Source organism: Gordionus sp. m RMFG-2023, chromosome 4 (assembly GCF_954871325.1).
Source record: "Gordionus sp. m RMFG-2023 chromosome 4, tfGorSpeb1-WG-v2, whole genome shotgun sequence".
NCBI classification, from domain to species: Eukaryota; Metazoa; Nematomorpha; class Gordioida; order Chordodea; family Parachordodidae; genus Gordionus; species Gordionus sp. m RMFG-2023.
The window spans coordinates 17,468,704-17,495,872 of record NC_088778.1 but is presented as its reverse complement, the minus strand read 5'-3'; the positions used below and the strand labels follow the sequence as shown (position 1 = coordinate 17,495,872).

The 27,169-nt window shown below is 25.3% G+C and overlaps 1 protein-coding gene across 1 annotated transcript in view; it reads left to right on the top strand.

Moving 5' to 3' along the window:
- Positions 1-5,243: 5,243 nt before the first annotated feature.
- Positions 5,244-27,169, top strand: part of LOC135928686 (uncharacterized) — a 33,290-nt gene continuing 11,364 nt past the window's right edge. The window contains exons 1-8 of the mRNA XM_065465142.1: positions 5,244-5,801; positions 5,842-6,054; positions 6,097-6,272; positions 14,227-14,338; positions 14,390-14,476; positions 17,751-17,850; positions 17,923-18,064; positions 24,545-24,721. Of these exons, the coding sequence (XP_065321214.1) occupies positions 5,385-5,801; positions 5,842-6,054; positions 6,097-6,272; positions 14,227-14,338; positions 14,390-14,476; positions 17,751-17,850; positions 17,923-18,064; positions 24,545-24,721 (1,424 nt within the window). The 5' untranslated portion in view covers positions 5,244-5,384. The remainder of the gene's footprint in view (positions 5,802-5,841; positions 6,055-6,096; positions 6,273-14,226; positions 14,339-14,389; positions 14,477-17,750; positions 17,851-17,922; positions 18,065-24,544; positions 24,722-27,169) is intronic.

Below are 27,169 nucleotides of genomic sequence, written 5' to 3'. Positions count from 1 at the left end.
TATTTTTAATTAAATTTTCCAGAAACTTTGGTCATATCAAAAGAAAGCATTTACTGTTTTTTTCTGATTTTTTCCTATCTCAAAAAGAATTTTTTTATAAGCACCATGTCTTTTAGCTAATTTTGGATATGAAAAAAAAAATTATAAAATAAATATTAAACGATATATTTACTCGCAGATACTAACGCCTAAAATTGCGTTTCAAAAATTATAAGGTTAAATTATTTATAAAATAAGTTCTCTACGCAGGCTAGTTATTATTGCATATTCATCTATAATGTGATCTATAGGAATGATATTAATAATATTTTTTTCTATGCTCAATAGAGCCAACGAATTTAATAGTTCCTGACCCATTGTCGATCGAAGATATGTTTTCACCCGTTTTAATGCTGAAAACGGCAGGAATTAAAAGGTATAGTTAACGCAATTTTAAGGCAATTAAATATACGAGGGAATATATCTATGGGTAAGATTTTTATCAAATCTATTATTGATTTACACGTAGATTCGTGTTTTTTATTATAGGTTAAAATATAAGCCTTTAATATTATGTATTCTTCCATTGGATCAGGAAGATTATAATGTAAGATAAATGGTTTAATGATATCATTATTTAAAAAAAGGGGGAGGAGGGATGTAAAGCATTTATAGCTATTAAAATATCTGTGTTTTCTTGGCAAAATCTTTTTTTTAATTCATTTATCATAATATCGAAATAAGATTAATTTTAAAATGTATTTCTTTTCAGTGTATTTATTTTTGTAAATATAATATATAAAAAGTAATATTCCATGTGTCCATTTTTCAAAAATATATATAAATAAGCAAACTATTCTAAATTTATTTAGCATTTTTATTAAAATATAGTTTATTATTAAGTTAGGATAAACAACTAAATATATAATTATCAAATTATGAAAGAATGATTGAGTAAACAATTTAACCAATATTATCTTTATTAATGTAAAAAGAATAATAGTGTATGATTTTTTAAGATATTGACTATTGAAAATATTTACTATGTTTTATTTAGCTAATATTTTGACATCACCTTATGTGATTATAATAGAAAAATTTAAAAAAAATTTTCCATTTCTAGTGTCCTGCTCCTGAAAGGTGAAAATATATTGTAAAGCAATTTTTGCTTAACTTGAAAATTAAAGAAATCAATATTGTTTAATACTCTGGTGAAAAATGACTTAAATAGAAATTCTATAGAAATTAGGCGAATTTGGGAGGAAATAGGAAAAACATATAACTTCAATTATGATCAAGTGAAAAAGAAACCTTCCATTAAAATAGATAATTAACTAATAAATTTTTATTTTTTAAAACTTAAATGTCCAAAGTGTTTTGTTATTAATTTGTGAAAATTTTAAGGATTTTTTCAAAACATTTTGGACACAGACTTATATATAAATTTATTTACCTATTTTCTTTCTTTTAACATTTTTGTTTTCAATATTTATATCTTTTAAAACTACAATTAATCGTCTTTCAACTAAATCAAAGTTTGAATTTTAAAAACTGTATAAAATATACTTTGTTCATCACCAGCTTTATTATTGAATCCTCTTCTTTGGTCCTCAAGATTATTACTACTTTTATCTTTAGTTTTTTTCATAAAGTCTTTAATGCTTAAATTTTTAAATCGCAAAGTCATTTTATTTAAATAATGATTTTAAACTCGGCTTACAATATTAAATTTGTTAATTTTCAATTAATAAATCTTTATATTTATTTAATTAGTGTTATATAATAATTTAATTAATAAAAATCAATTAAACTTCAACTGTTAATGCTTAATTGATATTTAAACATTAAGCATGGTATTGATATTTTATTTTTAACAAAGAATTTGATTGAAGCTGACATAGTGAAAATATAATTTATATGTATTAATCTAATCTAATAAAATTTAGATAGTCTTATTAATTTTTAAATAATAAAATTAAATCAATATATTACTTAATAGAATTATAATAAACAGGGGACAATCAAAAAAAGTTCTTTTTAGTTTAAGGGGATATTAAGGAACCATTAAAAAAATTTTTTTTTTTGCTTCAGAAGGCTATTCAAATTTTTCAGGGGGCTAGAGCCCCTGCGCGACCCCCCCCCCCTAGTGACGCCACTGTGCTTTATTATTAATATATATGCAAATAATTAATTATATTTTATATAAACTAATAAAAATATATTTTATATTTGTTCCAGGCCCCTCCCAAAATGGGGTCTGGGGGCGAGGCCCCCCAATAATTTTTTAATCCCCCCCCCCCCCTTAGGAAAATCCTTGCTACGCCTATGATTGCATCATTATGGAAATATAATAAATCAAAAATTAAAAATAAATATTAGGTAAAAACTAAACAAAACCGTACTTTTTTCAAGGGCAATAAACCAAGTTATATAAAAATATGTTACTTAACTTAAATATTTATGGGTGAAGGAAAAATTATGGTGAAAATTTGTTTGAAAATCTTTACCCTCTATACCACTGGTTATATAATACATTTATTTTGTTAGATGTAAGTATAACATATGTATATATTATATTTATAATTGTAAAAAATTATGAGAATTTTTTTCGCGATATATATACAGCGTTGTGCATATTTAAAATATAAAAATATTATATTTATAACAAATTTCAAATCACATAAAAAATATTTAATTCAAAATGACAAGTATTTTACTAGATAACAGGATAAATTGATAATTCTGATATTATACTTTATGATAGGTAAATCATTTAGTAATTAGAAATATAAATGAAAATATAAGTCATTTTAATATTATATAATAAATCTTTCCTCACTTTGATTTTTGTTATTGAATATATAAATAGAAAATGAATTGTATTCTTATAAAAAATGTTCACTTTAATTTAACTTGATTAGTCTAAATAAATTTGAGAAATCTTAATGATATTCATTAAGTTATAAAGAAAACAATATATCCTCTTTTCTGGAAATTTTAATAAAGGACAAAAAATTTTGAATTATATTCTTATTATTATAAAGATTTATTTTATATTTCTATATAAAATCTTAAACTTCAATACTCTGTTGGGGTATATAAAACCCCAGACATGCTAGAAATGATATTACATAAAAACGGTTAAATATTAAGATCTGGATTCTTCAGTAGCATCATCAAATATATCTTAGAATCTATATTCAAAGTTTCATATATTTCGGTTGAGTATTTTTAAAGATATAAGCATTTTGTGACTGATTGGGGTTTGTGAGACTCCATCAGAGTAAATTTGTAATTTTTTAAGAAATTTCTTTTTAAAAATTTTTAAAATTAAAAATATATACTACTATATTATAATATATATTAAAACAAAATTTAAATATCTTTTATTTTGATTGAGATATATGAAAAAGAAAACTTAAACATTTTTTTTGGTGGAGTTATTTTCTTTTTATTACACCATCTGGCTCATTTTTCAAATTATTTTTATCATATACTATGATTTTTGCAGATTCTGATAGTAAATAAAAAATTATTTAAGATATGTAATATCATTTTATTTGAAATTGTTAGTGAGGAAGAAGATTCTATTTTGATAGTGATCATGATACACAATCTGAATTAGATGAAGAAGAAGATATGCTAGTTGAAACAGACAATAAACTTAAATATTATTTAGGTAAATATGGAATTATTTATCATATTTATTTCTCTGTAAAATTAGCTAAAAATAAGGTGACTCAATGGAAAAAGGATTGTAAATCAAAGAGTAAGAACACGTCAACAAAATTTAATTTTTCATATGACAGGAGTAAAAGAATATAGAAAAGAAGCTGACACCCCAGAAATTTTTTTTGATTTGTTCATATCACCAAAAATGACTGAATAAATTATTTATCACAAATGAAAAAAATAAAATTATAAGTAAAAACTACACTGATCAATATGAAAGTTCTACTAAAGAGGTGGAAATAATAGAATTCAAGGCATTATTGGGAATTCTTTATTTAGCTGAAATTTTCAAATCAATTCATCAAAATATGTCAGATTTATGGAAATCGGATGGGTTTGGAATTGAGATATTTAGAGCAACAATCACTGAAAAGATTCAGATTTCTAATTTATACAATAAGATTTGATAACATATTAACAAGAGAAGAGAGAAAATGGTAGACAAAGCAACTCACATTAGAAATATTTTTCGAGAATTTGTTGATAACTGTTACAGATCTTATACAATATCATATGCAACCCTAGATGAAATGCTTCCAGCATTTCGTGGTAAATGCCCATTCAAGCAATACATGCCAAATAAACCATCAAAATATGGCATAAAACTATACTCCTTATAAAAAAAAAACAAAATATTTTTGTCAAATATGTAAAATAAATTTATGTTTGGAACACATTAATATTTTATGTAATAAATGTTTTGCATGTCAAATTTAGCATATTTCAATGTTCTATATTTTTTTTATATTTAAATGTATTAGTGTAATATTTTTTTATATTGAAGAATAAAGATCCATATTATGAATTATCGTGATTATATGATGGATAAGTTATTTTTTTAATTTTATATTTGAAATTTAAAAAAAGTTTTTTTTTAAAAAATTTTGGCACAAATTATAATCATTCTTATCATCTTTAATCTAGGTTTAAGAAATAAAACTATTTAATTATTTTATCAAGCTTAAGGTTAGATCTATCTTATATCCAATATCAAATGAAAATAAATAATATAACTGGAGATATATACATTTGAAATTGGGGTCTATTAAACCCCATTCGAGAACTAACGTCATTTTTTCACCGGAGTATTGAAGGGTTAAATAATATCCAAATATAACGAGCAGAAAATATAATATTCTTATTATAAAAAGTATTTATTCTAACTTTAACTAATTATTAAACAACACCCTTTTGCAGAAAACATAATAAAAATATATCTGAAAATTATGAAAATATCATATATTCTTTGATAAATACATACTAAAAATGATAACCAGTCACTTCAATTTATGCCACTTCAAATTAGTGTTGTTAGACGGCTCGATTTGAGCCGATTTTAAAAACGGTTTACTCAATATTTATCCAGAATAATATTACGTAAGCCTAAAGATTTTTCTCATCATAGATGGCACAAAGGTTTAGACATCAATTAACGAACTCGAGGCTTAAGCAATATTTTTATTGCTAAAATATTGAGTTAGACTTTTTTAAAATCGGCTCTAAACGAGCCGTAACAACACTACTTCAAATCCATTAATTGACAGTCTATATTATATGTCATTGGCCTCCTACTCCAACTTAGAGCCGTCATTTTGACAATTTTAGCTTACTTGCCTTTTTAAAAATATTTTTTAAAACCTAAAATTTCAGGCTGTGTTTTGCAATATAAATGAATGATTTCATTATATTTAATAAAGTTTCTTTTATTTAGAACTATTGAATCATATGATATTATCAGTCATTATTCCTTTGAAAATTTAAATAGTAAATGTGAAATTGATGTTTTATGTTTTGAGAAGAATAATGTTTTTTGTTTGGGAAATCTCATGCCATATAATTCTATAGGAAGTGTTAATAATACTCCTAATGAATACGCTATTCAAAATTGGAATGTATTAGAGAAAATCCCCAAGTGCTGGCCTTATATTCAGTTTTATCTGTGCTCCTATGCTTATCCATTATGCAAAAATAATAAGATTCAAGTTTTAAGTGTAAGTAATTGTAGATTGATTAAGTATTCATGCCGATTTCTTCTCAAAAACTATAACCCTTATTTTTTGAATTGCTCTTTGTCATCAAACCAATGTCCAGTAAAAAATAATTGATGTATTTTTTTATAATTTTTTTTAGAGCTCAATGTATAATTTTGAAAACAGTAGTGAATCACATAGTTGCTTATCACCATTAGTTTATTCAAACGTGTACCAAAAATGGCATAAAGATATAGATTTCTGTGGCTACCCATGCAAATTAAATTCATATAATTATGATTTTGATAAAGTTTTTTATGGTATTTATACAGCATCAAATTTTCTTACAATAATATATTATTTTCTAATATTGGTAATTTTTTAATATTGTGATCTAAATTTAATTACTAATTAGATAATATTTATTATGAATTTTAAAAAACAAATGCTAAATTATATCAATTTGCCCTTATTTATTGGAATTAAATTGAATATCCTTTCAATTATTCCTTGCTTGATGGTGAATTATGAGAATATAAGATATAGCATTGCATGTTCAGCTGATGGAACTTCTAGAAGCTCAATTACAAAGTAATTAATATTTTATCAAAGAGTTATCAATTAATATTTTATTCAAAGTAACTTTGTTATCAAGAAGTTAATTTTTTTATTTTATACTTTCTCAAAAATTTAACATAAAATAATTTTTAAATTTATTTTAAAAGCTTAATTTTTTCAGAAATTTGTCAATCCAGTTAGTCCTATTGTGAATACTTGTATCTACATTTCATGTGTATCTTATACTCTATTTTTTTTGACATTTTTAATAAAATACTTATGTTTATATCTAAATACTTTATTTTCAAAAGAATATTTCTTGACAAAAGATATATACTTTATTACTTAGCTTAAAAAATAATTAGTGTTCAATTTTCAACATTTTCTCATAGATCTTGTTAATTATTAAGTTTTTCTTTCATTATACTATTTTTATATTTTTAATTAATATTCATTATTTTATTTTATATATGCCAACTTTACTGTTGTATGCAATTTGATGTCAATTTAATGATTTCTTTACCATATTTATATTAATCATTGTATTAAAGTAATAATCATCTTATTTTTGGGTGAAATAAAATAATATTTTAAATTAGTATTTATTATTATTTTATTACCACAGCTTAAATCTGCTACTTGGTGACATGGCACGATCATCATTGTTTAAAACATTTATTATTATGATCAAAATTGAGATGACCAATTAATTTATTAAAATAATATAGTTAATCAAAATCATTCTAAAATAACATAAAAGTAAAAATTATAAAACTTTCTCTTTTCTTTTTCTTGAATTATTACATTTTCGATCTCACTATTTATACTACTAAAATTTACATATCAACAATAATTTCATATAGGTTAAAATTTAAACCTTCCAATTACCTTTACAATTTAAAATTTTCTTAAAAAATTTTATACATTCAAATTAACTGTTTATTATTAAATTATAAATAACTTTTTTCAATACACGTATTTGAAAATCATTAGTTGCAAAATGTTTTTTTATAAAATGAATATATGTTCTCTTTTCTGTTTCAACTCAAGCAATGGCAAATTTTGAAGGATCATGTAAATAATTTTATGTTAAACTCGTTTCCTGAAACACAGTGGGATTGTTAGGTGGAGAGTAAAAAGAACATTAGAAATCAGGTTGGGGATATTTACGCTGCACTAATAGATGTATCTGAAAAGATTATGACCCAAAATGCTGCACAAAAGCTATTTCATTGGCTAAAGAATAAAAACAATTTCCATTTTTGGTATTGTCATCTGTTTTGATATATTAACCCAGGTGAATTTAATAAGTAAGGTGATGCAAAGTGAGAATATTGAATTGGAAAAAGTCATTATACTTATAGAAAGTAGGCAAGATTTTTATTAGATCGCTTTAAGGGAACGGCTTTCAGAATTCCATTGACTTAGCAAAAGAGCTTGCGCAGGAATCGGAAATGAGTTTAGAAGAGCACCTTCAATAATATTAATTCGTAGATGCAAAGTTCAAAAATTTTCTTACAAAGGAGATGACACGCTAATACATGATCCTCAAAAAAAATATGAGATTGAATTTTTCAATGGATTACTATATCAAGCAAGAAATTCGTTGGAGGAACGTTTCCAGCAATTGGAACCAGGGTTGCCAGGTCAAAATTTTCAAATTGCGGGAGAAATTTGGTATTTTTTGGGGAAATATGAAAATTGTGGTGGAAATAAAAAATTTGCTAAAAAAAGGCCTGCAAAATATCGGCCTTCGGCGGCCGGGATTTTGAATTGACTAATTATCAGCCTATTATTTTTTATAATTAGTTTATATAAATGCAAATTCGGTAACTATTTTTCAAAGTAGAATAACATCTTGATTTATTAAAATATATTAATTTATAAAAAATAACCAAAGATCCTTTTTAAATATAAAAGAATGTAAACAAGATAAAATTTTATAAAGAAACAAACGATTTTAATTTTACAATGTAAAAAATATATTTTATGCGAATGTCCCACAAAACATCCGCAATTGGAAATCTACCTTGTGTGTGTATAACATTATAGGGATAGGCGCTTTATTATCACGTATCACGTTTAAATACATAATAAGTTAATATTGTACCCATTTCAATGATAATTATTTTATTTATTATTGTTCAATCACATTATAATCAGTGCAAAAGAGTGTATCTACATCCATTACAAAAAAAAAATCCTCTCCAAAAATAAGAAATAATACAAATGCAACTACAGTTGCGGCAATTGTAATCACTTATCTTGTAGTACAAACAGAACTACTTATCATTACAATGTAGGTAGAATCTTTCCCCATAAAATTTGACTCCAAGATAAATGAAAACTTTACTTGTAGAACAAAAATGAGAAAGGATATCATCAATGTTTTAGAACCTGAATTCAGGAGGTCAATTTATGACGATTTGAAAGATGGGCATAGATATGCAATTAACAGATGCATCTAATAAGGGAAATATTTTATCCTCCGCTATTTCAACAAAATTAAAGACGTTTCAAGAAAACTATTAATTTTTTTCCCCTCAAATAGTAAAAAATCCAAAGACATAGCTAATCATATAATGGAAAATATAGCAGATTCGGGATTATCAATAAATTGCATGTCAGCTTTCTGATCTGATAATGCCTCAGTGAATTTGGAAAAACCAGAGTGTATTTATAGAATTGAGTCAGCACAATGTTGGTTGCGATATGTTCCTAATACCCGCCATCGATAGAATTTTAAAATTTTATGAACCTAAAAATATTTCTTAAATAAAGATTATAAAAGCTGTTCTAACATTTTGAAATTTTTTTTCAATAGCGAATGGCAGAGATATATTTAGGAATAATTTCATATGTAGGAAATCTACTACATGCTGTTAATGTGTACTTGCAATTGGAAGAATCTTAACAAAGATTCATAAAATTATGCTGCAGATGTGTTCATCTTTACAGTTAAAAATCAGGTATGTGAACCCTGAACCCTCCTGGACCCTCGTATTTTGGCTGAACCCGGACCCTTTTAAAAAATGGAGGGTCCAAGGGTTCAGGGTGCTAAAAATTTTTAACTTAAAATTATTTTTTTTTAAATTAATGTAAAAATATAATTTTTAAAAAATAATATAAAATTTTTATAATTTTATTAATTTTTAAAAAATATTGTAAAATTTTTATAATTTTATTAATTTTTTTCGTGGAATCTCCCTAAAAAATAGTCACTTTAAAACTATAATTGATAAAGCAAGGGATGTTGTAAAATATTTAAGAAATCCCACAATTGTTAGAATATTAAAATCCATGAAAAGGTAAAAATTTTAGATTGCACAACACGTTGGTCCTCTATATGTATGATGCTAGAGCGATTATTAAGTTTGAAAGATTTCTGTAATGATTTTATCATAGGAGCATGTGAAATCATTTTGTCAGAAGATGATTGGAATCAAGTAAAAGAGCTTACTAGTGTGCTGGTTCCTTTAAAAATAACAACATTGAGAGTGCAAGCAGAACAATTATGTTTATCAGATTTTTATGGCATATGGTTAAGATGTCGATTAGAGTTAGGGAGATTAACAAGTTCTTTTTCAAATGAAGTATTAGAAAATACGAAAATAAGAGAGCAACAATATTTACAAAATAGTGTTGTATATGCTTCTATATATTTAGACCCGCGATATCAGGTTTTATTAAGTAGTGAGCAAAAACAAATGGCTATAGACCATCTTGAAGATTTATGGCATACCCAAAACTATTATTTACAATACATTGGTGGTTACAACAATATCTACTGGTTGTAGCGATAACAATGATAATGATAACGATATTGATGATCTGGAAATTTTACTATTAGATAGAGAAAAAAAAATTAAATTATCATCTGATAGAAAGGAGCAAAAAATATCTATTATATCTTTATAAGAAAAGTTCTCGGAAGTTATGAGAATAAATAGAGATGCAAACATTTTAAAATTCTGGGAGGAAAATTCTTCAATTTATCCAGAATTTTATACCTTTTCTAGAATCGTCATTGCTGTACCGGCAACACAAGTACAATAATTTATATATTATAAAAATGACTATCTATTTTAGGTAAGTGTAGAACGTGGATTTTCATCGTTGACTAATTTACGTGGAAATCTGAAGGATGATATTTTAGAAGATATCATGAATGTGTGATTGAATAAAATATTTAAAATATAAATTATCTCATTTCGAATTATAAATGTGTATATATTGAAGTATAATAAAAAATGAATGAAAAAAAGTCTTATTTTGAGTCATTATTTTTATGTTTCCTCTGAACCCGGACCCTGGACCCGGGTCCTTTTTAAATTTATTACCGGACCCGAACCCGGACCCTTTTTTTTGTCGAAGGGTTCACATCCCTGTTAAAAATTGACAATAAATTTTATGGCGCCATTGCTAAAACTATATTGAAATGTTCAAATATTTTAAAAATACCGATAGACATTGATGTCTTGTTTAAGGATATTGTAAGTCTCTCTATTTTTGATTTACAATGTAAAATATATGTTTATTTTATGCGAATGTATAAATAAGATTTTATAAAATATTAAAAACATATGGAAAATTAAATAGTTATATATTGTTAATTATATTTTATTTGAGATTTAAATAATGGAACTAAACGTTTATCGTCGTTATTGAGATATTTATAAAATTCCTGGGATGACATATAAATTTTTTTAACCATTAGCTCGGCCTCTAATGTTGTTAAAGCAATCCGATTTCTCTCCTTTTTCCAGGCTGTCCTCATCAGGCTAAAAATTTGGATGAGGCATTCGAATGAGGTAAGGAGAAGACATATTGCATATTTTTTCCAAGTATGGGGATTTATTGTTATTACAAAAAAATTCTACCCATTTCTCCTCTGCTTTTAGTTCATCTAAATTTAAGTATTCTGGCGAATCATAAAAAATAGAGAGAAATACAATCTCTTCAAACAAGACATCAATGTCTTTCGGTATTTTTTAATATATTTATTAAATTACAAAAACCATCAATTGACGGTTTCTCTTCCAAGGTCATAATATTTATACATTTGTAAATAGTTATTAAGATCAAATTTTGATTGTAAATATTCCAAAATCGTCTTAATAAAAATATCTGCTTCATTTAAAAATTTATTAATTAGAGTATTATTTGAAAATTTTAATATAATATTTTTAGTAATAGCGCCATAAAATTTATTATCAATTTTTAACTGTAGAGTTGAACAGAGCTGTAGCATGATTTTGTGAATCTTTATTAATAAAGTTCTGATTGCAACTGAATATTAACTGCATGAAGTAGATTTCCTACATGTGAAACTAATCCCAAATATGCTTTTGCCGTTTCATATTCGAAAAAATTTTTCAAAATTTTAGGACAGCTTTTAAAATCTTTATTTAAAAAGTATTTTTTTAAGGGTTTGTAAAATTTTAAAATTCTATCGATGGCTTCGTTAAAACATTTCATCATAATTATTTCGAAATCCACAGATAGTACATTCATTGCCTTCTTGCAAGAAATGTAATAAATGGTATATACAGCCAATTGGTATTAATTCATTATTGTGTTGCCTCAATTCGGTAAATACACTTTGGTTTTTGACAAAATTTACAGAGGTATTATCAGCGCAGAAAGCTGATATGCAATTGATAACCATAAATCAACTATATTTACATTATGTGGCTAGCTACATCGTTGGATTTTTCACTATCCGAGGAAAATTTTTTTAACACAGATACTAAAACACCTGTAATAGCTTTGCTCATTTATGTCACAAGTAAGGTTTTCACTTATATTGTAGTCGTTAAATATCATGGGAAAAAGATTCGACCCACATTGTGATGATATAGCTCTGTGAGTGTTGAACTACATGATAGGTGTATACGATTTCCGCAACTGTAGTTGCATCTGTATTATTTATTATTTTTGGAGAATATTTTTGTATTGCAATCGATGTTGATATAATCCCCTGTACTGACTTATATGAATGAAATGATGTTGATTTATTATTGGATAAAAATAAAACAGGATAAGAAATTTACAAACTAGACCTGTTTTTCGAATAAATATTTAAAATTTAATTTAAAAATAATCAATTACTGTCTCTCAAAATTATTATTTATATATTAAAAACGTTAAAGTACTAAAAAAAAATGCGGGAGAAATGAAAAAATTGTGGTAGATTTTTGCTGGAGATTTTCAATTGCGGTAGTTTTGAGGGAGAGGGATGTCTGCGTGTAAACTAAAAAATTGCGGGAGTCTCCCGCTGATGGGGGGGAGACATGACAACCCTGATTGGAACTCTTTAAAAATTATTTTGGATTCTTATTCAATACACCAGAATTGATAAATGCTCTCGAAAGAGAGTTAAAGGAAAAATGTTGTCAATTAAATATTTTATTCACAGATTAGGATACGTAAAAAACGATATTAATTCGCAAGATACTAATTGAATTAAAAATTTAGGGAATATGTTAAGCAGCATCCCATAAAATCTCCATTGGAAATTTTAGCTATATTAACAATAATAGGTTAAAGGAAGTATATAATATGCGATGAATTACATTCACCTCACATAAAGATATTGGTATTTTATACTTGGGTTCTGAAAACCAATATTAATATAAACCTCATGTTAAAATTAATAAAAGGGTATGCGTGATATTAGTATTACTCGCAATTCAATTATAATGCCTTAAAATGATTTCAAAAGATTAAAAAAATGCCTTTTATTGCATTGAAATGTTCATATATAGCATCATCTCTACGTTTTAATACATTATTCGCAATGGTTCCCGTTCTAAATCGTAAAGCAAAAATCGCTAAAAATTGGGAATCTCCCTTATATCTCCTGAATTTTTTTTAAGTAAATTTGAAATTAATATTAATAGATGCTAGGAGAGTAAACACTTGTATTTAAGTTGAGAATTTTAAAAATATCGCTAAAAATGGAGGAAATATCTAAATTCCCAGATTCCCACATTGGTAATCATCAAATTGGGAGCAGCAATGATAATATTTCCACTATTTTTAGTAATTTTTCTGATAACTCAACTTAAATACTAGTGTTTACACTTTATCATCTAATAATATTAATTTCAAATTTACTTTAGCGATTTAGAAGATATGCCTTAACATTTTATTAGGTGTCAAAATATTATGTGTTTTTTAGCGTTTAAGATAATTTAAAAAAAAATTCTAAATTATTTGAAAAATCTTGGGATTTCATTTTATGATCATAGAATATGTTGTCATTTATTTTTCGGCTTATTGGGGTATTTTTCCCTATATACTGTTGTGGTTTCTCACACACTTCTTACAACATTTGGAGGGAGGATGATATATCAATTTTTATGGACTACAGGATTTCTTAGCTTCCTCATCAACTTTATGGCTTATTGTGAACAGAAGGGATATAAATTTTTTTATAAAAAGTATCTTTTATCTAAGATGCTCTTATTTAGAAAATGATGTAAGTCTAAGATATTTTTTTTATGAAGAATTTATATCATAATTCTTTTTAAACACCCCCCCCCCACCCCACACACACACTCTATCAATAGCCTATATATATGGCCTAGCCTGAAGAAGGCGGTAAAATAACATAATTTAAAAAAAATTCTATTAGACTCAAAGATAAAAAAAATTACTAACTTGACTATGACCTGGTCCGATAAAAAATAAATTTAAATTATATCTATATTAAACAGTTCAAAAATCGTACAATGAATCATTTAATATTCATTTTCTGCTCATATTTCCATTTGAAACAATTTACAGAATATAGTAAAAATTTTAATAATTTAAGTTTGAACCTTGCCATAAAATAATCAATATTTAAAAATCAGAAAACGACTGAGCCGAAATTTTAAAAAAGAATTCAGGTGAGGCTTAAAAATGGAAAAATTCAGGCATAGCTCAATGACTTATATAGATCTCTAATTTTTATTTTTAATTTTAATTTATTATATATTAGAAACGACATCACAACTCCTTGCAATTTATCTTTTATTCTAATATATTTTTCTACTTTGTCTTCTCAAATATGGAATTTGATTAATACAAATCAATTGTCAAGAATGAAAAGAGTATTTTTTTTGTATAATTTTTCAATTTTAATTCATATCATCTCTTTTTAGAAAAATAAATCTTATTTATTGACAATTCACTGCATTGCATGGGGAATACCACTGGTTTTGCTCATACTAACATACGCCTTTTCACAAGTTTGCATTAATATTTAAATAGTATTTACCTACACTCATATAGGCTTAGTGGGTGGGAATAAGATGCAATAGCAATATCCATGATCTTCCTCTGGGGAATTAAAATTTAAGCAGAAATGTATATTATAGAATTGATTATGGTTCCAAACCATGAGTTAATTTTTGCCTGTTCACTATCTTACCACTCAAAGGAATAAGCAAAACTTTTTTAAATATAACTTAAAAATACGTCCTTGAAACGTAAACTGGGTAAATACATTACAAAAGGTCCTAGGTGGAGGAAAAAAATATGAGCTTATAACTGTAAAATACTTATGAAGATATTGAATAGCTTAACAGAAAAAATTGAAATAGGATTTTTTAAAAATAATATATTTATTTTTAAGTTTTATATATAGTTAAAAAAAATTTCTAGGCCTGCCCCGGATATATTTAGAAAAATTAAGCCAGGGTCGGGCCTGCAGATCTCTAATAAAAATAGTCATACCAATGAAAATATGGATTTTATATATCCTTCCTATTTTGCATTTTTTTTCCGTGATTGAATATCACAATTTTAATATATATTTAAAAATTTTTTTTACAGGAGTTGGGAATTATTTAATTCATTTCCATATATATTATAATTAGTGCTAAACATTACTTCAAAAAAGAAACGCGTTACTCGTTACGTCAAAAAAAGGTATTACCGTTACTCATAACCTAGCGATAAAGAAACGTGCGTTACTAGCTATTCAGAAAGTAACCCGTTAATCGTTACTTGAAATATTAAATATTATTTACAAAAATTTCCTATATATAATATAAATAAAATTATACAAAAATAATAAAGATGAGATCTTATATTTTTATAATATTTTATTTTTAACAGCAATTGATTTTCAAAATGATCAGATATCATTCAGATCATCATCAAGATATTTTATCTTTATCAGAAAATAATTTAGTGTCCTTTTCTTTGTCACATTTCATAATACATATATTTTTTAATTAACACTAATCATACAGTATATCTATGAACCATCTGTCGTTATTTGAAAATCTCTGTAATTCGAATTTATCACAAGATTCGCCAATTCTCCTTAATGAGATTATTAATTTCAGGAGTTATAAAAAGAGTTCCATCTTGTTATAACCGGTTTAATCAGATATTTTCCCATTTTCCCCTTAAAAACTGCACAGTTTCGTGATTGTCCTAGTTTATTCCATAATTATGAAAATATTTGAGTTGGAAACAATTTTACAAAGTATAGACTTTGTACGCTTAATTTTCTTTATTGCTGTAAAAAATGTTTCATATTGGGGCCAGGGCAGGTTAAATCACCTTCACCTGATATTAACAATTGACATAATAATCTTTATAAAATAAATTATAATATTGGAAAATAAGAATATAAATTAGCATATCTTGATTGATTCTATATTAATTAGATTAACAATCTTGACTGAAAATTTAACCACAAAAATTTTAAATAAAAATGAACGAATTTAAACTCGGCTTAAATTATTTTTAAAATTTAAAAAATAAATAAAAATAATTTTATAATACAATAAAATATGTTTTTTCCATATTTTTTAAGGAAAAATTTAAAGTAACTTTTTGCATTACCGTTATTCAAAAACAAACAAACTCGTTATCTAGTAACGACATTACTTTTTTTGACGTGACTTTACAGCACTAATTATAATAAATCATTATTATTGTTGAGTATTTAAACTCATTAGATAGATAACATTAAAATGGAGAATTAATATTTGAGTGATTTCTTAAAAATTCCTGTCACCATGCGCCAAACCTAGATTAAAAAATTTGGCACTAGGCCGCAGTCTCCACTTAAAAGTTTTGATTTTGCATGTCTCTAGTTCCTGCTATGGGTCTTTAAAATTTAAACTAAAAAATGGATTAGATCGACTATTACGGTACCTAGAACCTTTCAAATTTAATTTTTTAATTGACCTGAGCTCTACTCGGCTTAAATTTTATTTCGGTCCAAAATTTATAATTTAAAAATATAAATTAAACGCATTTTTATAAAGTTAAAATAATATAAAATTTTCTTATTGTTTGTTCTATCCTAATCCCTGATAACTTATATTTTATATATAATATTTTTTTGAATGCGACAACATGGTAGATTTTCATGAAAGCTTGAAAATTTTATCAGTGATAGGCATATATCACATCTCGGGGATATTATCTTTTTCTCTTTTAAAGCGCTGCTCAGGGGTCTGGATAGTCTATTTACTTAATGTCTTTAATATGGATTTTTCACGTAATTTTTTGGTTCGGTTTTTCTTATTATTTTTTATTATCATAAGAGACCTGCAGAGGTACCATTTGCAAGGCCCGAATTTGATTTTAAAACAAAAATTAACAATTTAATAGTGTAAAATCTTCTAAAAAAATTAATAAGATTTATTTTATATAGATTCTTAGAATATTTTGTCTTCATATTTCTTATGTAAAAGCTTAATAATAGTTTTTAAAATTATGGTTAAATTCTCCCTCTTTTTGTTTGAAATAATTTGCTAATCTTGGCTATAGCCCTATATTATTCTCTCCACCCGCTCCATGATTTTTTAATTCATTAAGTTGTGCTAATGTCACTTGCTTACATTTTGGATTTTTTAATTCATTAAGTTGTGCTAATGTCACTTGCTTACATTTTGGATTTTTTGGATGTGACATGTTGTGATAAATTTTAGGTCATAAAAAGTGATAGGCCCCTGTCACACCTCGAGGGATGGGTTATTTTTTCTTTTCCCTTTAGCGTCCAGGGGTCTGGAAATTCTATTTTTTAATAGATCTTAAATACTATTTTTTGTCCTGTTTTTCATGTTATCTTTTTTTAACCATGAACCAATAAATTAAAAAAAATTTTTTTTTAGTTATTTTTCAAATGACTAACCCATATTTTCTATCTTCATTGAAAGCGCTTAAACAAAATTATAATTATTCATTCAAAGAGTTTTCAGTCTTCTTCATATCGCCGATGGAAAATCTTACCTCTTTTAAAATCATCCATAAAATATAATAACGAAGTTAGCAATAAATCTGAAAGTCATGAGTGTAAAATTTCAGTTATACATCCCTCTCCATGTTATCAGCCTAAGGCCCACCCTAAGCCCTCTTTCCAGGCCACTTCCTCAACTATAGCCAGGAAAAGCGCTAGTACATAGTTAATTTAATAAAATTAATTTTTAATATAGTATATAAAAAAATATCGATATTATATGAATACTAAATGTCTTACAGTTAATATTTTAATATTAGATTGTTGGAAGCTATAGATTGGGAATATGTTTTTTGAATATTTCTACAAACAAATTTGACTTATTTATACTGGTTCCTATATTCATTATATCACTATTAGGTTTGTACATATCAAGTGTTAAATGTAATTACAAATATATCATCATATATTATAAGTTTCCATATTATACAGGTAAAGATAAAAGTGTTATTAAAGGGGAGTTTTACTTTTGGTTAATCTGTTCGATCATTATCATTATTTGTTACTTTATCAAAATTAGTGTCACAGTCTTGGAAAACAGTTGGCATGAGAACAATTTCGATAACTATCTTTGGTAAGTTGATTTATTTAAAACATTATATCATTAGTACTGTATTGACATTAGGCCTATTCAAAAACGTATTCGAATCGAATAGTGCAAATCGAATAATTTACTATTTGAATTCGTACGAATAATAAAATCTACTATTTGTATTCGATTCGAATAATTTTCGAATAATTGAAATAAATTTTCTTAATAAAATAAATCATACTCAAATATATTGACAAATTTTTTTATTGCAAATTTGATTTCAAACAGAAAAAATTATAATAATCCGATGACAAATAAATATCAAGTTTTAAACAAAATTAAAATATTATATTATTCATTTAATTTATAATTTTAAGCCAATTTTTAAGGCAAAGGGTTTTTCTTATATTTTCTTCTTTATACGACATGCTGTTTTTTTACAACAAATTAGTGCCAACTGAGAAAAGTCTTTCACACGCAGTTGATGTTCCTTGTATAGATAAATAATCTCTTGCCATTTTTGAGAGTATGGGGATCCTATGTGCATTTGTCTTCCACCACATTAATGGATCAGTATCACTCTTTGATCTTGGTTCACTCAGGTAAAAATCGATTTCACACAGGGTTTCGAACCGTTTAGTATAACGGTTCGGTTCGTTCCGGTTTTTAGTTTAAAATTTTATAAAGGTTTTGTTCCATTTCGGTTTTTTAAAAAAATAATCATATCGGTTCGGTTTGGTTTATAATTTATAACGGTTCTTTTCGGTTTGTTCCGGTTTTTATAAATTTAATTTTAAAAAAAATTAATCATTAACCATGTATATATTAATTTTAGAGAAAATTCTTTTTATAATTTCTTATTTAATTTAACCATGAATGATAATCTATAGATATTTTTATTAAACTTAGTAAATATAAATTAGACAAATCAATTCTTTTTATTTCATAAATAAGATAAACACAAACATGCGCAAATACAATGAGGAATAAAATAACACATAAATATAATGAAATTTATATTATTTATTTTTAAAAAGAGAATTGGAACGGATAACTAAAATATTTTCTAATATTTCAGGATTTAATTTAGTTCTTTGCGCAGAGAGTATAAACTTAAGGCTAGAAAATGCTCTTTCTACGGATACCTGCGTAGCTGGAACTGCTAGCACAACCATAGCTAACTTATAAAGTTCTGGCATACTATTCTTTACATTTTCCCAATAATTCAAAAGATTTGCATATTTTTCTAATCTCTCTATATTATCAAATGACCGAATTATATACTCTATTTCTACACATTTATTATAATTTTCTATGCCCTGAGAACTATTCTTATTAAGGCTTTCATGCGACATTAATAAATCTTCAAAATCATCATCTAAGTTATCTTTCAAATGTGAACACGTAGGAATAGTATCTAGATTTTCAATATTCTGATTATTTAAATTTTGGATTAAGTTCCAAGTTTTATAAAGATGTTTTTTGGCGATATCTTTTTCTTCAAATGATCAAAATACATTATATCTTGGGTCGAGATATATAGCTGAGCAAAAAACTTCATTTTTCAAATTAATCTCTCGTGCTTTGATTGTACAAACGAAAAGTTTGGCAAATGAAGTGTCTATTTTGCTAGTTTGCATGATACATTTGATCCATGCTGCATAAAAATCGCCCATGGTCATTTGTTCACTTTGTATATATTTTGTCAAAATATAAGATGGATATAAAGCTTTTAATATATCACTAATTATTTTCCATTCATTCTCTGACAAACATTTTTCACGATCATTACTTTGGGCCGATATTTCTTGGCAAAAGTTTTTTAACTCTAATAATCTTTCCAACATTAAATAGATTGAATTCCATCTTGTGCAACAATCTATTAGTGGCTTTTTTAAATTTAATTTGGACAAAATAGACATTGTAGTCTGATTTCTTATTTTTTTGCAAATGTTTCTTGCTTTATTAATAATAACAATTTCATTTGAATTTTTTATGCAATCATTAATTGCTAATTGAAATGTGTGGGAGGCACATCTAATGCCCATTAACATGGATCTCGTATGAGGTACAAGATTAATACTTTCAATATTAAAAAAAGGTTCTTCATTTTCATTAACAATTATATCATCATTGTTATTTAAATTATCATTATCTAAATAATCATTAAGGATATCATCTTCATCATCTTCTTCATCATGATGTATTAACAGCTTGATTAATTTAATCATGTTAGCTGCATTATCTGTGGTTATCTTATAAATTTTATCAATTCTTATTTCATGTTCGTTTAGAACATCTAGAATAATTTTTTTTAGATATTCTGATGTATGTCTTTCTTTTATCTCTTTCATGCATAACGTTCTTAATTTTATTTCTCCATTATCTATAAATTGAATATTGATCCCCAGTATGGACCTATCATATCGAGTTGCAATATCTAATTTTAACGATATAAGTTTTTGGTATATTTCTTTTTTTAAATTTTGCGAAAAATCAAATGCCATTTTTTTAATATTATTGCGTATATTTTCAGAATTGATGGTTAAATTACCACCCAATCCTACAATTATCGGATCTATAATATTTCTAAATGCTTTGTCATCAATTGATTTTATTGGTCTCCCATGAACTGTGATTAACTCAGTGCAGGAACGGATTAAAGTGTCTTTATTAATATTAATTTGTATTGTATTAGTTTTGGTAAAAGCATTTTGAATTGTATTATGATTATTTGCATTTTTTGTTATTGTTTTTTTAATAGTCAAATTATCTTCTTTTTTTTTAATAATTTGAATTCCTTATCGTGGAATCTTTCTATATGTCGTTCAAGATTTGCTGCATGGTCCCCGGTTAAAACTTTACCACAGTTTTCTAGTTTACAAGTAGATTGATTTTTTACAATATCTAATTTAAAATATGATCGCACAGGATTTGACTTTTCCCGAACCATTTAATAGATACTAATATGCTATATGATGATGAATAGATCAGAATCTTTTATTATAAAAATAGAATAAATAAATTTCTTAATAGAATCAGTATAATTTTTTATTTATCTTATCTGACAAGATCTCCCCCAAAAACGTGAATTATATGCAGGCCTACCCTTCATATAATTATGCCGATTTTTTCCTCAAAGATACTAACAACAAACCTTGTACACAGATGAAACTAAATAAGTGAATGGAGCTTACTAATACCATTTTAATAAATAATTTGATTTAATAGAGAAAAGAAAGAAGCAAAAAGATAAGATATAAAATAAGAAGAAAAGAAATAGAAAAGCTGTTTAAAATTCCAAAAACAACTGTCTTTTATTAAAAAATTAAAGTTAATTAAATTAAAACTTTAATGGATACTTTATCATTTTATAATTATCCAATTGAATTTCATGTGTTTAAATTTTATTTGGTACTATAAGATTTAGAAGGTTAATCAGTAAGTAGTTATTATTTCAAGAAATTATCCACTAAAGTGTAAATGGAAATAAATAAATTAACCATAAAATACAGGAATATTAATTAACAATCATATGTTTTTTTTAATTTCAGAATTCTAATATTCATTTAAGTCATTATAAATTATTCATTATGAAAATATTAATTAATAAGAAATTAATATAAAACAGTATTTTATTAAAAGTAATCAGTACCTGATTTTCTTTAGATGTTAGTTAGAATTATGATTTTCCCCAAATTATTAGCAAGTATTAATAAGCTAATTAATAACTAATATACATATATATATATATATAAGAATAAACTTGTTAATTTAAAGAATAGTCTTGTTTGATTTTAAGATTCTTATCTAATTAACTGGTAATTCGCCTAATCTCTATTAAATTGAGTATTTATTAAAGTGAAAAGAAAAAACAATAAACATGGTGGTATTAATTGACATGTAAAAAAAATTCAATTTGAAAAGAAATAAAGAGTTTAAAAATTTCCCCAAGGAAAATTCAAATTTCAAATTTAGGTTAATAATGTTTAAATTTAATTATTTTTTAAAACCGTTTTGAACCGGTTTAAAATATTTATAACGGTTCGGTTCGCTCTTTTTATAGTTTCTTTATAACGGTTCGGTTACGGTTACGGTTCAGAAAATTATAACGGTTCATTCCAGTTTGGCGGTTCGGTTCGGTTCGAAACCCTGATTTCACATAGTTGAACATAATTTTGTTTAAAAACAATGTCAAGCCTGTTTTGTTGACTTTCATTCTTATTTTGGCAGTTGTAATTATCAGCATCTTATAAAATAAAATGATATGTATTTAAATGGGGGTAAATTAAATACCTGTATATCTGCTGTAAATCTCTTTAAATTTCTCTGTTAACCTGGATATATCAATATCATAATCAAGAGATATTGATTTAAAATATTCTATTTTGAGCCTGGGATCCAATATTGTAGCTATTATTGCATCATCTGCAGTTAAATTGTAATAGCCCAACAATTTATCACATGCCACTTTGAAATCATTGTTAGAGGTTTTATGGAAACAAGGTTTCTCATTTTTTAAGTGTTCAAGAATTAGAATATAATAGGGTATAACCAAATTATAAGTAGGATAATTTTCCCCACAAACCATATTTGTAGTCTCATACAAAGGCAATAGGATAGATTTTTTTACAAGATCGTACCATTCCTCCTGTATGTTATGTCAATAAAGTATTATTTACCTACTTATAAATTTTAGTTTACCTCTGATAATTGTTTTTCTTGAAGAATTATAATATTAGTTATAACTTCATTAACTAATTTTTTTATAGCAGGCTTTAACAATAAGCCCCTTTCAATCATTTGGTAGGTGCTATTCCACCTTATTTCACAATCCAATTTGGGTTTTAAAAAATTTATAGGAGGATGTAGTGAACTACAAATATTTTTTAATAAATTTAATTTTTTAGGAGAATTACGTATCATCCTAATGTTTCGTAGTTTTAAAATTGATGGATTTAAAATTTTTAAAATTTCTTTGGATATTAAATTAATAACATGAGCAAAGCATCGAATGTGCCCTATTTTTATTGATGGATATTTTAAAGAAAATGTATCAATAAATGTTTTATTATTAGTAGCATTATTTAGAGTTATATAAAAATTTTTATTCTCCAAATTATAATTTTTAATTATTTTAATAAAGGCTTTAAATATGTTTTCACCTGAATGTTGTTCATTTATTGGAGCAACATCCAAAACTATGTTATTTATTTTAAAATTATCATCAATAAAATGGGCTGTTAACCCTAAAAAAGGAACCTGAGTTGGGCTAGTCCAAATATCAGATGAAAAATTAATCTGACTTTTATTTTTGGATATTATATCCTTTATCAACTGTTCTTTTTCTGCAAATGTATTATACATGTGCAATTTAAGAGTATTGGAGCACATTGATTTTATAGAAGAATCAAGATCATTTATAAAATTTTTAAAATCAGGTGAATTAACAATTTTAAAAGATAAATTGTTATTAATAAATAATTTTAGTAAGTTATCTTTATAATTAATTTTTTTAGATAAAGAAAAAGGTGATATAGGCTTTAAAAAAGTGTCAATTTTATTACTGTTTTTACAGAGATGTGAATGAAACCTATTATAATAATTAATAAGAGACGATGTTGTTTTGCCTTTGCATTTAATAATGCTCTTGCAATGATTGCAAGCAGCCTTTTCACCATTGAGTTGATATTGATCCCATATAATCGCTCTTTTTTGTGAAGAAATTTTGTCAACATCAACCATAACTATTTCATCAGAATCATTCTCCTCTAACATAATTAGGCTAGCTAACAATATTCTATTATAAAGATATAATATATTTTTATATACCTTTGTTTTGTATATATTTTTATATACTTTTGGTTTGTGTAATTTTTAATATAATTAATTTTGAAAAAATACGGGAAATTAAAATTTTTGCTAGTCTTTTTATAAACACATCACCTGTCAGATTGGCAGGTTATCAAATAGAAATGACAAATGTTAGATTTATTTAAAAAAAAGCAATTTATTGAATAATTCGTTTTATTCGAATAATTCGTTTTTTTTGAATAGGCCTAATTGACATATAAATGGTGGCATCGTTTGAAGAGACAAAAGTGAGCTGAGAATTATAATGCTCTTATTTAATTTGAGCATTTTTAAAAATTTATGTCTGGACACATTTAATTAAAAAAATTGACAAAAAGTAATGGACCATTGAATATTAACGTTCTTTGATTTTTATGTTGCATATAATATATATTTTAAATATTTTTTTTTGTAGCAACATAATCACTTTAAAAAAAAAAGCATGGTATGCCTTTTCACGAAAACAACTGTTTTTTTAAAAAAAGTAATCATTTGAAATAAGACATTAGGTGACTAAAAAATTTTGGATAAAATATTTGCTAATATGATATTTATTTGATCGAATCGAATTAATCTTTTTAATTGATATTCTCTAATTCGTAATTTGTTATTTATATTGATTAAATTGTTGAATTTAAAATATTTTTATTTTTTTCTAAAAAAATATAGGTGCCAAATATATACAAAGATAAATTATCCCAATGCAAATTACCCTGGTTTAAATGAATGCAAATTAAAATATTTGGATGCCGACGATACTTCGATTCGCACCTTCTACATTTTAGCCTGCACTTTAGTTTTTATATACAGAAATTTAGTGGGCACAAAGATTTTATGGAACATATGGTTAATTTGAATAAATTAAAATAAAATATTTACTAATAACAAATATAAATGGTTATAAATTTAAATTCTTTAAAATCATGTCATCGGTCCAGATTTGGAGTGCTCCATTTAACATTCAAGGATTTTTGGGTTAGGAGTAGGCCTGTGCGCCGGCCCGATGTTTTTGGCCACGCCGAAAACGCCTCCCATTATAAAAATCAAATTTTCATATCGGCTGTGCATGGCCGGCGCGAATTTTTTTAAAAAATAATTCCCATATTTTATGCATTTTTATTTTGATAATTGGCCAACTGTTGTAAATTTTTTGTGTGAATCAGGATGAATTCTTATTTTATACCTATTTTAACAGCCTAATTATTTTTACATCATTTTAGAATTTAATCTATTAAAAATCTTAAATTCCAAAAGTTACCATAATTTTACTTATATAGAAAGGGTGTTTGATTAGGTGAATTGAGCACCATCTGTTATTGGGTCATGTTTTACATAGTCTGGTTACAATGAATTGTATTGAATGAAAATCTTATCAAAAGATAAAGAGAAATTATTACAGCTTTAAGATATATAAAACTGCAGAGTTTGAATTTGAGTTCTAGGCATCAAAAATAATGCCTAAGTACAATATATCTAACATCAGATATACTAGATACCATTAAAATTAAATGTCCCATTCAGGAGGAATAGTATATTAATTATGCTTAAAAGCATGTCTGGAGAAAATAAAAATTTAATTTATAGATAAATTATTTAATTTTTTGGTTTCTCAATTTTTATATGACTTTCTCGCAAATCATATAGTCACTGCAATCCACTCATGGATTGAGCACATTTCATAGCAATATGACCCATTTCTTCACATCTGAAGCACATTCGAGCACTATCCATATTATACATATCTTTTTCACTTAGATTTGAAATAATAGGATTTTTATGTTACTAACCACCGGATTTATCAATACTGGTGGTCTCTTTGTAAAATCATTTTTAAAATTTACATCTTTTACCATGCAATTTCATTTTATATGACCTAAGAAGCCACATCGATGACAAACTACATTTTTATCACTATTAGAGAATTTTTCGATCACAAAAATCTTTATTTTTATTTCTAAGTATATATATGTTTTTAGAAAGATTTTTTAAACTTTTCTTTAATTTCTTCTCACATATAATCAAATATTCACTTTCACTTTGCTTATCATTATTAATAACACTAATACTAACCTCTGGTTTATCAACCACAATCTCAAAAATTTACTTTCTAATTTCACTCACAAGTGAATTTAAATTATCATTTATATCTTTCGATATCAATATTTTTACAAACAGTAGATACTTCATTTCCCACTGGAATTATTTATTTTTTTAATATTTGAATTTTTAAGTTCAAGTAAAATCAAATTCAGACTATTTTTTATACCCTCAGAAAAATCTAAAGACTAAGCAGATGTCATAGAAATTACATCCACAAAATTTGAATAATCGAACTTACTCACTTTATTTGTAAATTTCTTCCTAATTTTCTTAACTAATTGTTGAACAAAAATTAATGATATATATAATATGAAAAATATTAAAGCTGTAACTATACTATTTATACTTACAACAAAAAATTTATTACCAAAATCCTTAATTATTTTAAAAATTAATTATTTTCCAAAATTTGCGTTGTGCAATAAAAAAATTTAATTTTTTAAATTTAAGGAACAATATAAAAAAATTTTTTTTTTACCTGTGTAACCTAATAAGAATAATATATTAGGAACCCTGTCCTAGAATGTTTTCTTCCGATTTGATATGTGAACTTGTCAAAGAATGAATTCATAAATATTTTTAATAATAATAACCACATTAATCTAGAATAAGAAAATCATGTATATGAACACCATTTGTTTAAGTCAGATTATTTTTCTTCAATTTATTTCTTTTATTTCAAAATTTATATCCAAATTTCAACAAAATATTAAATTTATTCAAGAATATTAAAACTTAATTAAATTTATTTCCCAAAAATTAAAAAGTAAAAAAAATAGAAAGTATTTTTTATAAACAATCTATTTTTTTTAAAACTAAAAAAATTGATATATTGTTATTTAAAATATTTAATCGCTATTTTGAATAACTGCAACACTAATGGTATTTCATTTTTTTATAATCATTGAATTTTTTACTTCTGAATTGAGGCTAGTTATCAGGAACTATTATTTTGGGAAATCCGAATCTGGCAAAGTATTTCTTAATATTTTTATCGTGCTTTCGGTGGTTTTAAGTCATAGTAAATATTTATGGCCATCGACTGCTAGCATCTATCACTAACCTAATGACTTTGAAATGGTCTAGCATAATCAATATATACTCGGTTACATGCTTTTGGTTGTTTTGGATAATTTTGAATTGATGTTTTTTAAGCATATCATGATGTTCCTGGCATTCTCTACATTTATCCAC